Below are 15,450 nucleotides of genomic sequence, written 5' to 3' on the forward strand. Positions count from 1 at the left end.
TTGTATAAACAAATGTAAAGAGAATCTCCTTCCATTCGAGTTTATGAATTAAAACTAAACAAAATTTCTTTATGTTACTTTTTTAATTTAATTTATATACTTTTTTAATTGGACATAAAAAAAAATACTTGATTAAAAAATTAATTGATTTCATAAGAAAATTTCAATTAATTTTTTAATTGATTCAATTAAACTTTTAATTGACTGTGTTTTAAATTTGATTAAAAAATTGATTGATTAATTACATTTTTAATAGTTTGTTGACTTAAAGATTTTGTCTTCCAATTTTTTGACAAAAGGTTAAGGTTAAATAAAACTCAAATAAAAACATCTGGAGTTTTTTCATTCCAGATTAAAACCAAATATATATTTTAATAAAATTAAAAATATTTAAAATATTTTAATAATAATAAATGAATTGAATTTATAAGTTAAAATCATATTGTTTTTTTACCCACCTTCATCTATGTAGTGAAAAAAATGGATTCTGAGATATCTTCATCCAAAAATATTTGAAATTAATTTCACGACGGCTACAATTTGGTAATTGGATTCATGATTTTTGTAATAAGCTGAAAATCAAATACAAAAATAATTGAAATCACAATTGGAAATTGATGACATGGGTTATATCGTCTATGGCCAGGGCACGTGAGGCAGTTGCTATGAGATTTTTTTCTTCATCAGATGTAATATCTGCAATAGCGATTACATTTTTTCCACTAAGGGTTAGTAGATAGATTCTATCATGGAAGCTAGGAAGGATCTTCGTTCAAAATTCTGGTTATGGGACATCAAAGTGGAAGTCATTACCTACATTTTGATGTACGCCATGTGCTCCAACAGTGTTTTGGAACGAGGATATCCCTGATTCCAAGTTTTCCACTGGGGGGGCAGAATATAGATTCTACCATGGAAGCCAAGAACGGACTTCGTTCAAAATTCCGCTAATGGGACATCAAAGTGGAGGTCATTACCCACATTTTGATGTATGTCATGTGTTCCAACAGTGTTTTTGAACGAAGATATCTCTGATTCCAAATTTTCCACTGGGCGGGTAGAACATAAATTTTACCATGGAAGGCAGGAACGGACTTCGTTCAAAATTTCGCTAATGGGACATCAAAGTGGAGGTCATTACCTACATTTTGATGTATGTCATGAGTTCCAACAGTGTTTTTGAACGAAGATATCCCTGATTCCAAGTTTTCCACTGGGGGGCAGAACATAGATTCTACCATGGAAGCCAGGAACGGTCTTCGCTCACAATTCCGCTAATGGGACATCAAAGTGGAGGTCATTACCCACATTTTGATTTATGTCATGTGTTCCAACAGTGTTTTTGAACGAAGATATCTCTGATTCCAAGTTTTCCACTGGGTTGGGCAGAACATAAATTTTATCATGGAAGGCAGGAACGGACTTCGTTCAAAATTTCGCTAATGGGACATCAAAGTGGAGGTCATTACCTACATTTTGATGTATGTCATGTGTTCCAACAGTGTTTTTTAACGAAGATATCCCTGATTCCAAGTTTTCCACTGGGGGGCAGAACATAGATTCTACCATAGAAGTCAGAAACGGACTCCGTTCAAAATTCTGCTTACGGCATATCAAAGTGGAAGTCATTACCTACATTTTGATGTACGCCATGTGCTCCAAGAGTGTTTTTGGACGAAGATATCCCGGTTTCCATTTTTGACACCTTGAGATCACATTGAGAATGTCTCTTAATGTGAAGGTTCAATTATTTTCAATAAAAATGCATTCATGAAGAAAACTTGGTAACAATGAAATTCGAAAGTTGTGGCAACTCCGGTGGATTGGTTTGTTGTCGTGCAAAATTTAGAATAATAAAATAATTTTATTTATTATTTTATTAAAAATGAAGATCTCACGGTACAGCACAAACAGAAATGGTAAAAATATTAGTGTTTTTATTGTTCGCTATGTTGTACATCAAAATATTCCACAGCCATAGCATTTTGGCGCCAAAACGTGAATTGGCATGCAAATTGAGAAAGAAGGGAACAACAGAATTCATTCAGGAATATGATTTATGGAGAAGGCAATCGGTGTGAACAAATTGGATGTGTTGGAGGTAGTATGGAAATTATTATCTGCACTCCTGATCGTTTAAATTGTACAAGCGAATGTTATTGACACAGCCACTATTACTTATCCATTTTTAGATGAAGCTCATCGTATTTTGGATATGGAAGATATCATTGGATATACGGCCCGATAAACAACCCGTAATGACAAGTGCTAGGAGTCCGACATTTTACCGACGGTTATTTGAACAATCCCATACCGGTGCGTGATGTATCATTGGATTTGGTCGAGCAAACAATCGAAATTGTTGAAAAGAATGAAAAATTCTATTTCGCTATTGCAGATATTATCTCTGGTGAAGTAAACAATCTTATAGCAACTGATATCGCCTCATGTGACCTGGTCATAGAAGATATAACCCATGTCATCAATTTCCAGTTCCGAAATATCGAAGAATACAGTAACAGCGGTGGAGCCACCGTGGTGCAATGGTTAGCATGCCCGCCTTGCATACACAAGGTCGTGGGTTCGATTCCTGCTACGACCGAACACCAAAAAGTTTTTCAGCGGTGGATTATCCCACCTCAGTAATGCTGGTGACATTTCTGAGGGTTTCAAAGCTTCTCTAAGTGGTTTCACTGGAATGTGGAACGCCGTTCGGACTCGGCTATAAAAAGGAGGTCCCTTGTCATTGAGCTTAACATGGAATCGGGCAGCACTCAGTGATAAGAGAGAAGTTCACCACTGTGGTATCACAATGGACTGAATAGTCTAAGTGAGCCTGATACATCGGGCTGCCACATAACCTAACCTAACAGTGCTATATTTAGTTATAGAACTCGATCCGAATGGGGCATAGCATCGGAATTAATTCCTATACCTGAAGAAGCTGGTCAGGATATACCATCTGACTCCCGACCATGGCTGAACCTTTTGCTAAAACCAAAGAACGCTGTGCTGAAGAAGCACATAATCGAACGCAATGTGGTAGAGTAGGCGTTAGTTATGGCAGTCGTAGTGGTAGTAAATAACATGGAAAATCTTCCAAACGACCTATGAATTAGCACAAACATTTTTATTGATTCCATAAAAATCTATTACATATTCATTAGTAACGTTAAAGGTGATTTTTTATTAAAATACGTATGTAGTAACATTTTTGCTGTTAAAGGTGGTACTATGTTCGAGTTGAAAATCATTTTATTTTCTCGATTACTTTTTCTAAAATAATCAAAATTGTAAATGAAAACAAACATAATTCTGCTAAAGCTTGACGAAATCTCGATAAAAAATTAAATGCGCATCAATTAAATTTAATTATCTTCTTCAAATTAAACTATTTTAATGAAGTAACCACGAAAATTTCAACGGGAAAACCGAACATAGTACAGACCTTAAAATGAAAGTTTTAGATTTGTATAAACAAATGTAAAGAGAATCTCCTTCCATTCGAGTTTATGAATTAAAACTAAACAAAATTTCTTTATGTTACTTTTTTAATTTAATTTATATACTTTTTTAATTGGACATAAAAAAAATACTTGATTAAAAAATTAATTGATTTCATAAGAAAATTTCAATTAATTTTTTAATTGATTCAATTAAACTTTTAATTGACTGTGTTTTAAATTTGATTAAAAAATTGATTGATTAATTACATTTTTAATAGTTTGTTGACTTAAAGATTTTGTCTTCCAATTTTTTGACAAAAGGTTAAGGTTAAATAAAACTCAAATAAAAACATCTGGAGTTTTTTCATTCCAGATTAAAACCAAATATATATTTTAATAAAATTAAAAATATTTAAAATATTTTAATAATAATAAATGAATTGAATTTATAAGTTAAAATTATATTGTTTTTTTACCCACCTTCATCTATGTAGTGAAAAAAAATGGATTCTGAGATATCTTCATCCAAAAATATTTGAAATTAATTTCACGACGGCTACAATTTGGTAATTGGATTCATGATTTTTGTAATAAGCTGAAAATCAAATACAAAAATAATTGAAATCACAATTGGAAATTGATGACATGGGTTATATCGTCTATGGCCAGGGCACGTGAGACAGTTGCTATAAGATTTTTTTCTTCACCAGATGTAATATCTGCAATAGCGAATACATTTTTTCCACTAAGGGTTAATAGATAGATTCTATCATGGAAGCTAGGAAGGATCTTCGTTCAAAATTCTGGTTACGGGACATGGGACAAGTGGAAGTCATTACCTACATTTTGATGTACGCCATGTGCTCCAACAGTGTTTTTGAACGAGGATATCCCTGATTCCAAGTTTTCCACTGGCGGGCAGAATATAGATTCTGCCATGGAAGCCAGGAACGGACATCGTTCAAAATTCCGCTAATGGGACATCAAAGTGGAGGTCAATACCTACATTTTGATGTATGCCATGAGTTCCAACAGTGTTTTTGGACGAAGAAAATAATTTTATTTATTATTTTATTAAAAATGAAGATCTCACGGTACAGCACAAACAGAAATGGTAAACATATTAGTGTTTTTATTGTTCGCTATGTTGTACATCAAAATATTCCACAGCCATAGCATTTTGGCGCCAAAACGTGAATTGGCATGCAAATTGAGAAAGAAGGGAACAACAGAATTCATTCAGGAATATGATTTATGGAGAAGGCAATCGCTGTGAACAAATTGGATGTGTTGGAGGTAGTATGGAAATTATTATCTGCACTCCTGATCGTTTAAATTGTACAAGCGAATGTTATTGACACAGCCACTATTACTTATCCATTTTTAGATGAAGCTCATCGTATTTTGGATATGGAAGATATCATTGGATATACGGCCCGATAAACAACCCGTAATGACAAGTGCTAGGAGTCCGACATTTTACCGACGGTTATTTGAACAATCCCATACCGGTGCGTGATGTATCATTGGATTTGGTCGAGCAAACAATCGAAATTGTTGAAAAGAATGAAAAATTCTATTTCGCTATTGCAGATATTATCTCTGGTGAAGTAAACAATCTTATAGCAACTGATATCGCCTCATGTGACCTGGTCATAGAAGATGTAACCCATGTCATCAATTTCCAGTTCCGAAATATCGAAGAATACAGTAACAGTGCTATATTTAGTTATAGGACTCGATCCGATTGGGGCATAGCATCGGAATTAATTCCTATACCTGAAGAAGCTGGTCAGGATATACCATCTGACTCCCGACCATGGCTGAACCTTTTGCTAAAACCAAAGAACGCTGTGCTGAAGAAGCACATAAATTTAATCGAACGCAATGTGGTAGAGTAGGCGTTAGTTATGGCGGTCGTAGTGGTAGTAAATAACAAAGAAAATCTTCCAAACGACCTATGAATTAGCACAAACATTTTTATTGATTCCATAAAAATCTATTACATATTCATTAGTAACGTTAAAGGTGATTTTTTATTAAAATATGTATGTAGTAACATTTTTGCTGTTAAATGTGGGTACTATGTTCGAATTGAAAATCATTTTATTTTCTCGATTACTTTTTCTAAAATAATCAAAATTGTAAATGAAAACAAACATAATTCTGCTAAAGCTTGACGAAATCTCGATAAAAAATAAAATGCGCATCAATTAAATTTAATTATCTTCTTCAAATTAAACTATTTTAATGAAGTAACCACGAAAATTTCAACGGGAAAACCGAACATAGTACAGACCTTATAATGAAAGTTTTAGATTTGTATAAACAAATGTAAAGAGAATCTCCTTCCATTCGAGTTTATGAATTAAAACTAAACAAAATTTCTTTATGTTACTTTTTTAATTTAATTTATATACTTTTTTAATTGGACATAAAAAAATACTTGATTAAAAAATTAATTGATTTCATAAGAAAATTTCAATTAATTTTTTAATTGATTCAATTAAAAATTTAATTGACTGTGTTTTAAATTTGATTAAAAAATTGATTGATTAATTACATTTTTAATAGTTTGTTGACTTAAAGATTTTGTCTTCCAATTTTTTGACAAAAGGTTAAGGTTAAATAAAACTCAAATAAAAACATCTGGAGTTTTTTCATTCCAGATTAAAACCAAATATATATTTTAATAAAATTAAAAATATTTAAAATATTTTAATAATAATAAATGAATTGAATTTATAAGTTAAAATCATATTGTTTGTTACCCACCTTCATCTATGTAGTGAAAAAAATGGATTCTGAGATATCTTCATCCAAAAATATTTGAAATTAATTTCACGACGGCTACAATTTGGTAATTGGATTCATGATTTTTGTAATAAGCTGAAAATCAAATACAAAAATAATTGAAATCACAATTGGAAATTGATGACATGGGTTATATCGTCTATGGCCAGGGCACGTGAGACAGTTGCTATAAGATTTTTTTCTTCACCAGATGTAATATCTGCAATAGCGAGTACATTTTATCCACTAAGGGTTAATAGATAGATTCTATCATGGAAGCTAGGAAGGATCTTCGTTCAAAATTCTGGTTACGGGACATGGGACAAGTGGAAGTCATTACCTACATTTTGATCTACGCCATGTGCTCCAACAGTGTTTTTGAACGAGGATATCCCTGATTCCAAGTTTTCCACTGGGGGGCAGAATATAGATTCTGCCATGGAAGCCAGGAACGGACATCGTTCAAAATTCCGCTAATGGGACATCAAAGTGGAGGTCAATACCTACATTTTGATGTATGCCATGAGTTCCAACAGTGTTTTTGGACGAAGATATCCCTTATTCCAAGTTTTCCATTGGGGACAGAACATAGATTCTACCATGGAAGCCAAGAACGGACTTCGTTCAAAATTCCGCTAATGGGACATCAAAGTGGAGGTCATTACCCACATTTTGATGTATGTCATGTGTTCCAACAGTGTTTTTGAACGAAGATATCTCTGATTCCAAGTTTTCCACTGGGCGGGTAGAACATAAATTTTACCATGGAAGCCAGGAACGGACTTCGTTCAAAATTTCGCTAATGGGACATCAAAGTGGAGGTCATTACCTACATTTTGATGTATGTCATGTGTTCCAACAGTGTTTTTTAACGAAGATAGTCCTGATTCCAAGTTTTCCACTGGGGGGCAGAACATAGTGTTACGAATTTGATAATTATAGATATAAGTTTATTTAAATTAGTTTCCGTTAATTTAAAATTTAAAATTGTAACGATAAAATTTCGCTATCACTTGTTGGAATCATCTATTCATTTTCTAGTATTTTCCTGAATTTCTTTTATGTTCTTTTGTTTGCTTACCGAAATGTTAGTTCTTACTCTCTCATAGAATAACAACCCCTTTGCTTTGTTATTTTGCTTTCTCATTTCATCTCATTGTCTATTGTCATTGTTGTTGTAGTAATGCGAGCATATATCTATGTGAGTGTGTATGTGTTTGGCAGCCACCAGACGAACAACTTAATGGTCGTAGATCCTTCTAGCATTGTCTAAGAATGTTCTGGCGTTGCCAGAATATTGTAGTGCTACCAGAATGTTCTCGTATTGCCACACCGTCATATATAAAAGCGCTCGCATGCTGCTAACGGGTCAGTCTTAATTAAAGCGTCAAACGAATAACTTCAGTGTGAACGAATTGTAAAGTGTGAAGTCATAGTAAATAAATTGTAGATTGTCGTTATTTAAAAGAACAGTGTTTTAATTGTCGGGTAATTAAAAACGCCTAAATATAAAAACGTAACAATTGGTGTCGGAAGTGAAATAACGAAAAAAAAATCTACAATGAAGTTTAATGAGCTTCGAGTGGAAGACTTAAAAAAGGAATTGAGCAAACTGGAGCTGCCGACAACAGGCAATAAGGCCCAGCTTCAAAAGCGTCTACTGGAAGAGTTTGAACGGCGTAATATGGACATTGCGACGCATGAGTTTGATTATAAGGAAGACATTGATGAATCAATACTCGTCAATACAAGCACTGTAGAAACTCCATCTGTGGCTTCGAGTGTTGTGGATTACACATCAATGCTCAATGCTTTGAGCAAAATGATGGAAGAAAATTCTAGAAAAATGGAAGAAAATTCTAGAAAAATGGAAGAAAATTCTAGAAAATTGCTGAAAGAAAATGCCCTACAAATGGAAGCAAATTCTAGAAAAATGGAAGAAAATTCTAGAAAATTGGAAGAAAAATTCGACGAAAATTCTAGAATGGTCAACGAAAAATTACAACAAATTTCTGAAGGCATGGAGAAACGTGTGGACCATATAGAAAATCAAATTGTGGAATTGGATAAGAAAGTTCTTTCCGTGGATGAGAAAATTATGGTTCATGATGAGAAGTTTCTGCACATCGAGAAAAAAATGTCAGAGCTGGAAATTAAAGGTGGTCCAGTGCGCGTCATCGAGGGCTCAAAAATCAAAACTCCTGTTTTCGATGGCTCAACGTCATTTGATGTCTTCAAATTCCAATTCGAAATGGTTGCTTGTAGAAATTTGTGGAATGACGATGATAAAGCAATTGAACTTCTATTGGCATTAAAGGGCAATGCTGCTGATGTGATACAAAGCATTCCAGCTGCTTCTAGAAATAACTATAATGAAGTAATAGCGGCACTTCAACGCAAGTATGGTGGAGAGCACAAGCAGGACATCTTCAGAATGGAATTGAGAGGAAGAATCCAGAAATCGAATGAAACCCTACAAGATTTCGCAACAGAAGTTGAGCGGCTAGTGCTTTTGACATACCCAGGTGAGAGTCATCCTCTTGTGGACCGCATCAAGATTGAAACCTTCGTCAATGGTATTCGAGACCCAGATATAAAATGTGCAACATATGCGTCACAAAAGGCTACATTCGCTGAAACAGTAACATTCGCACTTGCACAGGAGACTGCGAGATTGCTAGCGCGGCCTCAAATTCACAAGGTACGTAAAGTAGAGACAGAGTGTGATGAATCAAAGTCCGTTATTGAGTCGATGAAAGAGGCCATGAAGCAGGCAATGCAAGAAATGAAGCAAGAAGCAAATAAATCCCGGATCAAATGCTATAACTGTGATAAGCCGGGACATCTAGCTCGAGAATGCAAAGCACGACGCAAACGGTCAAGGTCCACATCACCATCTCCATTAAACAATAGCCATAAGAAGGTGACCCCACAGTCAAGTGAGTCACCTTTAAACTAAATCGAGCTAGTTCAGCGGGGCAAGAGCTGGCTCCCACAGACGATGACCCCACCATCTCCATAGCAATAGTTCAACAGAAAAATAACAATTTAACTATTGCGGGTGTTATTAATGGCGACAAGCGTACTTTGACGTTGGATACTGGTGCATCAAAGTCTATCATTAGATCTGATTTAGTAAAAGGAAAAGTTACACCACTGATTGGAGTCAAGCTACGCACGGCTACAGGGGAACCCGCAACCGTATATGGAAAGGTCACCGTAAAATTAACTATTGCTAACAAATCCGTTACTTATGATTTCATTGTGGCCGATATAGTAGACGAAGTTATAATTGGAGCGGATTTCATGATTGCTTTTGGTCTCAATTTGGATATGAAGCGTCGTGTAATGACATGGTGCGATGCCGAAATAACGGTAAACGTGGGATACGACGGGAATACACCTGTCAGACGTTTGACAACGAGCCAGTCAGAGTCTATACCACCGAATGCCGAAGCAATTATATGGGTTTCTATGAATGGAGATTGTGAAGTCGGCCAATTGTGGGTTGTTGAAACAGCAGAAAACAAAAGCAACAACATCTTGATAGCAAATGCCCTGGTAACAACGAACGAAGAGAGACTAATACCAGTTCGTGTCTTGAACTTGTCTGACAATCACGAGCAAATTGTAAAATTTTCTGACATTGGCAAATGTACACCAGCCGAGGCAATAGTCAATTTGGAAGGCAACTCATCAAAGACACATGGAGCAGTGAGAAAACATCTAGAAGCGTATGTCGAGGCTTGGACACGTCATCTATCGCCGTCAGAGAGAAATAAAGCCAAGCAATTGTTGTGGAAAAACGCCTCTGCTTTTGCTTCTGAAAAGGGAAATCAAGGAAGAACATCTGTAGTGAAACATGAAATTAAAACCGCAGAAGAAAGGCCCATAAAACAGGCACCTCGAAGTGTTCCCCTTGCAAAAAGAGACGAAGTTCAAAAGCTCTTAAAGGAAATGGCGGAGAGTGGTGTGATCGAGCCGTCATCAAGTCCTTGGTGTTCCCCAGTTGTGCTGGTCAAAAAGAAAGATGGAAGTACCCGATTCTGCGTGGACTACAGAAAACTGAATGATGTCACCAAAAAGGACAGTTATCCGCTTCCACGCATTGATGACACGTTGGACACACTAGCCGGAACAACATGGTTTTCTACGCTCGATTTGCAGAGTGGATATTGGCAAGTAGAGATCGCCGAGAAAGACAAGGAAAAGACGGCTTTTGGCGTTAATGGCGGTCTCTGGCAATTCAATGTAATGCCGTTCGGGCTCTGCAACGCTCCGGCTACCTTCGAAAGATTGATGGAGCGGGTACTGAAGGGGTTGCACTGGAAATCGTGCTTGATATACTTGGATGACATCATAGTGATGGGCAAAACATTTGACGAGCACCTTAAGAACTTGAAAGACGTTATCCAGCAATTGTCAGCCGCTGGTCTACGCCTTAACGCAAAGAAATGCTCCCTTTTCCAGCGGGAAGTTAAATACCTGGGTCATCATGTGACTGCAGAGGGCATATCCACCGATGAAGACAAAATCCAAGCTGTCAGAGATTGGCCACGACCCCGAAATCTCCACGAATTAAGAAGTTTCCTTGGGTTATGTACATATTACCGACGATTCGTCCCAAACTTCGCCAGCATCGCCGCTAGTCTCCACAAATTGACGCAAAAAGGTCAGAAGTTCCAGTGGAGCGACGAACAGGAGGATTCATTCCAACATTTAAAAGAACTTTTATGTTCAGCTCCTGTTCTAGCGTATCCTATTCCGGGCGAAAAATTTGTTTTGGATACAGATGCTAGCGCGCATGGTATTGGAGGTGTGCTATCCCAACAGATAGACGGCAAGGAGAAGGTCATCGGATATTTCAGCCGAACGTTGTCCAAGCCCGAAAAGAACTACTGTGTAACGCGACGAGAGCTGCTAGCCGTCATAGAGAGTGTAAAACATTATCATAAATATTTGTATGGACAACACTTCTTGCTCAGGACTGATCACTCAGCTCTACGATGGTTGCTCCAATTCAAGAATCCGGAAGCTCAACTGGCACGTTGGATCGAGAGGCTCCAAAGCTATGATTTCAGTGTCGAGCATAGAAAAGGTGGAAAACACGGTAACGCTGACGCTTTGTCACGTCGACCTTGCAGTATAGAATGCAAGCACTGCTCGAAGGCTGAACACAAGGAGGAGATTGTTGATATTCGGCTGTTACACGTCGAATCTGGAGTGGACTGGCCAACAGAACAGCGTAAAGATCCCATTTTGAACAAAATTATTTCGGCAAAGGAAGAGAACAAGAAGCCCAGTAAGAAAGACATCGCAGCCGAAAGTCCACTTATGAAATCATACTGGGCTCAATGGGATAGTTTAGTTCTAGTCAATGGATCCCTGCAACGTAAATGGGAAAGCGAAGATGGCAAGAGCAGCCGAAATTTGATCATCGTTCCAGATTCCAAAATAAGAGATGTTTTGGCGGAGTTCCATAATGGTCCCAGTGGAGGTCATCTGGGAATAACCAAAACCGCCGAGAAAGTGAAGCAACGATTCTACTGGGTTGGATGCCAGAAATCAATTGCTGAATGGGTAGCCAATTGCGAGAAGTGCATGAAGGCGAAAGGTCCAACAAGGAAAAGTCGAGGTCCTATGCAAGAATATAGACCAGGAGCCCCGTTTGAAAGAATAGCAATGGACGTGGCAGGCCCTTTCCCAGTAAGTGATTCTGGAAACCGTTATGTCCTTGTGGTCATGGATTACTTCAGCAAATGGCCGGAGGTGTATGCAATTCCAAACCAAGAAGCAAAAACGATTGTGGATGTTGTCAGCAAAAACTGGATATGTCGCTACGGTGTGCCGTCCGAGATTCACTCAGACCAGGGAAGAAATTTTGAATCGGCCATATTCAAAGAGATGTGTGAATCCCTTGGTATCAAGAAAACGAGGACTACACCATTACATCCACAATCCGATGGCATGGTAGAAAGGTTTAATCGCACTCTGGAGGAACATCTTCGAAAAGTAGTGGACAACGGCCAGAGGGACTGGGACGAGCATATACCAAAGTTTTTGCTGTCGTATAGATCTGCCATTCATGATTCCACCTCTCGAACACCTGCCAATGTTCTATTCGGAACTGAGTTGAAGTTGCCTGGTGATCTGATATTCGGTGCTAAACCTAATGAGCTCGCCATGGAAGAAAACAGAAACGACATCCCAAACACTTTCGGTGAAGTTCACGAATCAGTGCGCAACAAAATAAAAATGGTCAGCAACAGAATGAAGGCGAGATACGATCGTGCTGTAAATACTGAGGGCTTCCAAGAAGAAGAATTGGTTCTGCTATTTAACCCGCAACGAAAGAAAGGATTGTGTCCTAAACTGCAAACACAGTGGGAAGGCCCATACAAGGTCATCAAGAAGATCAATGATGTTGTATACCGGATTCAGAAGGACGACAGCCCTAGATCAACGATGAAAGTTGTACATCTGGAACGATTGGCTCCTTACGGAACAGGTTCTGTGCCTGTTCGGGACGAACAGGCTTAAGCGGGAGGCAGTGTTACGAATTTGATAATTATAGATATAAGTTTATTTAAATTAGTTTCCGTTAATTTAAAATTTAAAATTGTAACGATAAAATTTCGCTATCACTTGTTGGAATCATCTATTCATTTTCTAGTATTTTCCTGAATTTCTTTTATGTTCTTTTGTTTGCTTACCGAAATGTTAGTTCTTACTCTCTCATAGAATAACAACCCCTTTGCTTTGTTATTTTGCTTTCTCATTTCATCTCATTGTCTATTGTCATTGTTGTTGTAGTAATGCGAGCATATATCTATGTGAGTGTGTATGTGTTTGGCAGCCACCAGACGAACAACTTAATGGTCGTAGATCCTTCTAGCATTGTCTAAGAATGTTCTGGCGTTGCCAGAATATTGTAGTGCTACCAGAATGTTCTCGTATTGCCACACCGTCATATATAAAAGCGCTCGCATGCTGCTAACGGGTCAGTCTTAATTAAAGCGTCAAACGAATAACTTCAGTGTGAACGAATTGTAAAGTGTGAAGTCATAGTAAATAAATTGTAGATTGTCGTTATTTAAAAGAACAGTGTTTTAATTGTCGGGTAATTAAAAACGCCTAAATATAAAAACGTAACAATAGATTCTACCATAGAAGTCAGAAACGGACTCCGTTCAAAGTTCAGCTTACGGCACATCAAAGTGGAAGTCATTACCTACATTTTGATGTACGCCATGTGCTCCAAGAGTGTTTTTGGACGAAGATATCCCGGTTTCCATTTTTGACACCTTGAGATCACATTGAGAATGTTTCTTAATGTGAAGGTTCAATTATTTTCAATAAAAATGCATTTATGAAGAAAACATGGTAACAATGAAATTCGAAAGTTGTGGCAACTCCGGTGAATTGGTTTGTTGTCGTGCAAAATTTAGAATAATAAAATAATTTTATTTATTATTTTATTAAAAATGAAGATCTCACGGTACAGCACAAACAGAAATGGTAAACATATTAGTGTTTTTATTGTTCGCTATGTTGTACATCAAAATATTCCACAGCCATAGCGTTTTGGCGCCAATACGTGAATTGGCATGCAAATTGAGAAAGGAGGGAACAACAGAATTCATTCAGGAATATGATTTATGGAGAAGGCAATCGCCGTGAACAAATTGGATGTGTTGGAGGTAGTATGGAAATTATTATCTGCACTCCTGATCGTTTAAATTGTATAAGCGAATGTTATTGACACAGCCACTATTACTTATCCATTTTTAGATGAAGCTCATCGTATTTTGGATATGGGTTTTGACCCTCAGATTCGGAAGATATCATTGGATATACGGCCCGATAAACAACCCGTAATGACAAGTGCTAGGAGTCCGACATTTTACCGACGGTTATTTGAACAATCCCATACCGGTGCGTGATGTATCATTGGATTTGGTCGAGCAAACAATCGAAATTGTTGAAAAGAATGAAAAATTCTATTTCGCTATTGCATATATTATCTCTGGTGAAGTAAACAATCTTATAGCAACTAATATCGCCTCATGTGACCTGGTCATAGAAGATGTAACCCATGTCATCAATTTCCAGTTCCGAAATATCGAAGAATACAGTAACAGTGCTATATTTAGTTATAGGACTCGGTCCGATTGGGGCATAGCATCGGAATTAATTCCTATACCTGAAGAAGCTGGTCAGGATATACCATCTGACTCCCGACCATGGCTGAACCTTTTGCTAAAACCAAAGAACGCTGTGCTGAAGAAGCACATAATCGAACGCAATGTGGTAGAGTAGGCGTTAGTTATGGCGGTCGTAGTGGTAGTAAATAACATGGAAAATCTTCCAAACGACCTATGAATTAGCACAAACATTTTTATTGATTCCATAAAAATCTATTACATATTCATTAGTAACGTTAAAGGTGATTTTTTATTAAAATATGTATGTAGTAACATTTTTGCTGTTAAAGGTGTGTACTATGTTCGAGTTGAAAATCATTTTATTTTCTCGATTACTTTTTCTAAAATAATCAAAATTGTAAATGAAAACAAACATAATTCTGCTATAGCTTGACGAAATCTCGATAAAAAATAAAATGCGCATCAATTAAATTTAATTATCTTCTTCAAATTAAACTATTTTAATGAAGTAACCACGAAAATTTCAACGGGAAAACCGAACATAGTACAGACCTTAAAATGAAAGTTTTAGATTTGTATAAACAAATGTAAAGAGAATCTCCTTCCATTCGAGTTTATGAATTAAAACTAAACAAAACTTCTTTATGTTACTTTTTTAATTTAATTTATATACTTTTTTAATTGGACATAAAAAAAATACTTGATTAAAAAATTAATTGATTTCATAAGAAAATTTCAATTAATTTTTTAATTGATTCAATTAAAAATTTAATTGACTGTGTTTTAAATTTGATTAAAAAATTGATTGATTAATTACATTTTTAATAGTTTGTTGACTTAAAGATTTTTTCTTCCAATTTTTTGACAAAAGGTTAAGGTTAAATAAAACTCAAATAAAAACATCTGGAGTTTTTTCATTCCAGATTAAAACCAAATATATATTTTAATAAAATTAAAAATATTTAAAATATTTTAATAATAATAAATGAATTGAATTTATAAGTTAAAATCATATTGTTTTTTTACCCACCTTCATCTATGTAGTG

General features: G+C 36.2%; 3 protein-coding genes and 1 long non-coding RNA gene across 5 annotated transcripts in view; 3 read left to right on the forward strand and 1 right to left on the reverse strand.

The window, feature by feature from the left end:
- LOC142226008 (putative ATP-dependent RNA helicase DDX43) overlaps positions 1-15,450 on the reverse strand; it is a 505,423-nt gene that overhangs the window by 476,430 nt on the left and 13,543 nt on the right. The gene's annotated exons all lie outside the window — the stretch shown is intronic.
- LOC142226005 (putative ATP-dependent RNA helicase DDX43) overlaps positions 1-15,450 on the forward strand; it is a 247,474-nt gene that overhangs the window by 111,130 nt on the left and 120,894 nt on the right. The window lies entirely within an intron of this gene.
- Positions 1,603-3,177, forward strand: LOC142225991 (uncharacterized). Its single transcript, XR_012719558.1, has 2 exons — positions 1,603-2,101; positions 2,193-3,177. It is a non-coding gene; the product is annotated as an uncharacterized LOC142225991 (long non-coding RNA).
- LOC142223706 (uncharacterized) lies at positions 13,601-14,684 on the forward strand. The gene is made up of 2 exons (XM_075293560.1): positions 13,601-13,939; positions 14,031-14,684. The coding sequence occupies exons 1-2, from the start codon at positions 13,891-13,893 to the stop codon at positions 14,180-14,182; spliced, it is 201 nt and encodes a 66-aa protein (XP_075149675.1). The 5' UTR covers positions 13,601-13,890; the 3' UTR covers positions 14,183-14,684.

Source organism: Haematobia irritans, chromosome 2, assembly GCF_050003625.1.
Source record: "Haematobia irritans isolate KBUSLIRL chromosome 2, ASM5000362v1, whole genome shotgun sequence".
In the NCBI taxonomy this organism is placed as follows: Eukaryota; Metazoa; Arthropoda; class Insecta; order Diptera; family Muscidae; genus Haematobia; species Haematobia irritans.

What these genes read in the sequence shown, in the direction of transcription:
- LOC142223706 (XM_075293560.1), top strand. Translation starts at nt 13,891, where the DNA reads ATGATTTATGGAGAAGGCAATCGCCGTGAACAAATTGGATGTGTTGGA. An exon ending in ACAAATTGGATGTGTTGGAG is followed by an intron (nt 13,940 to 14,030) that starts GTAGTATGGAAA and finishes ATCCATTTTTAG; the next exon opens with ATGAAGCTCATCGTATTTTG.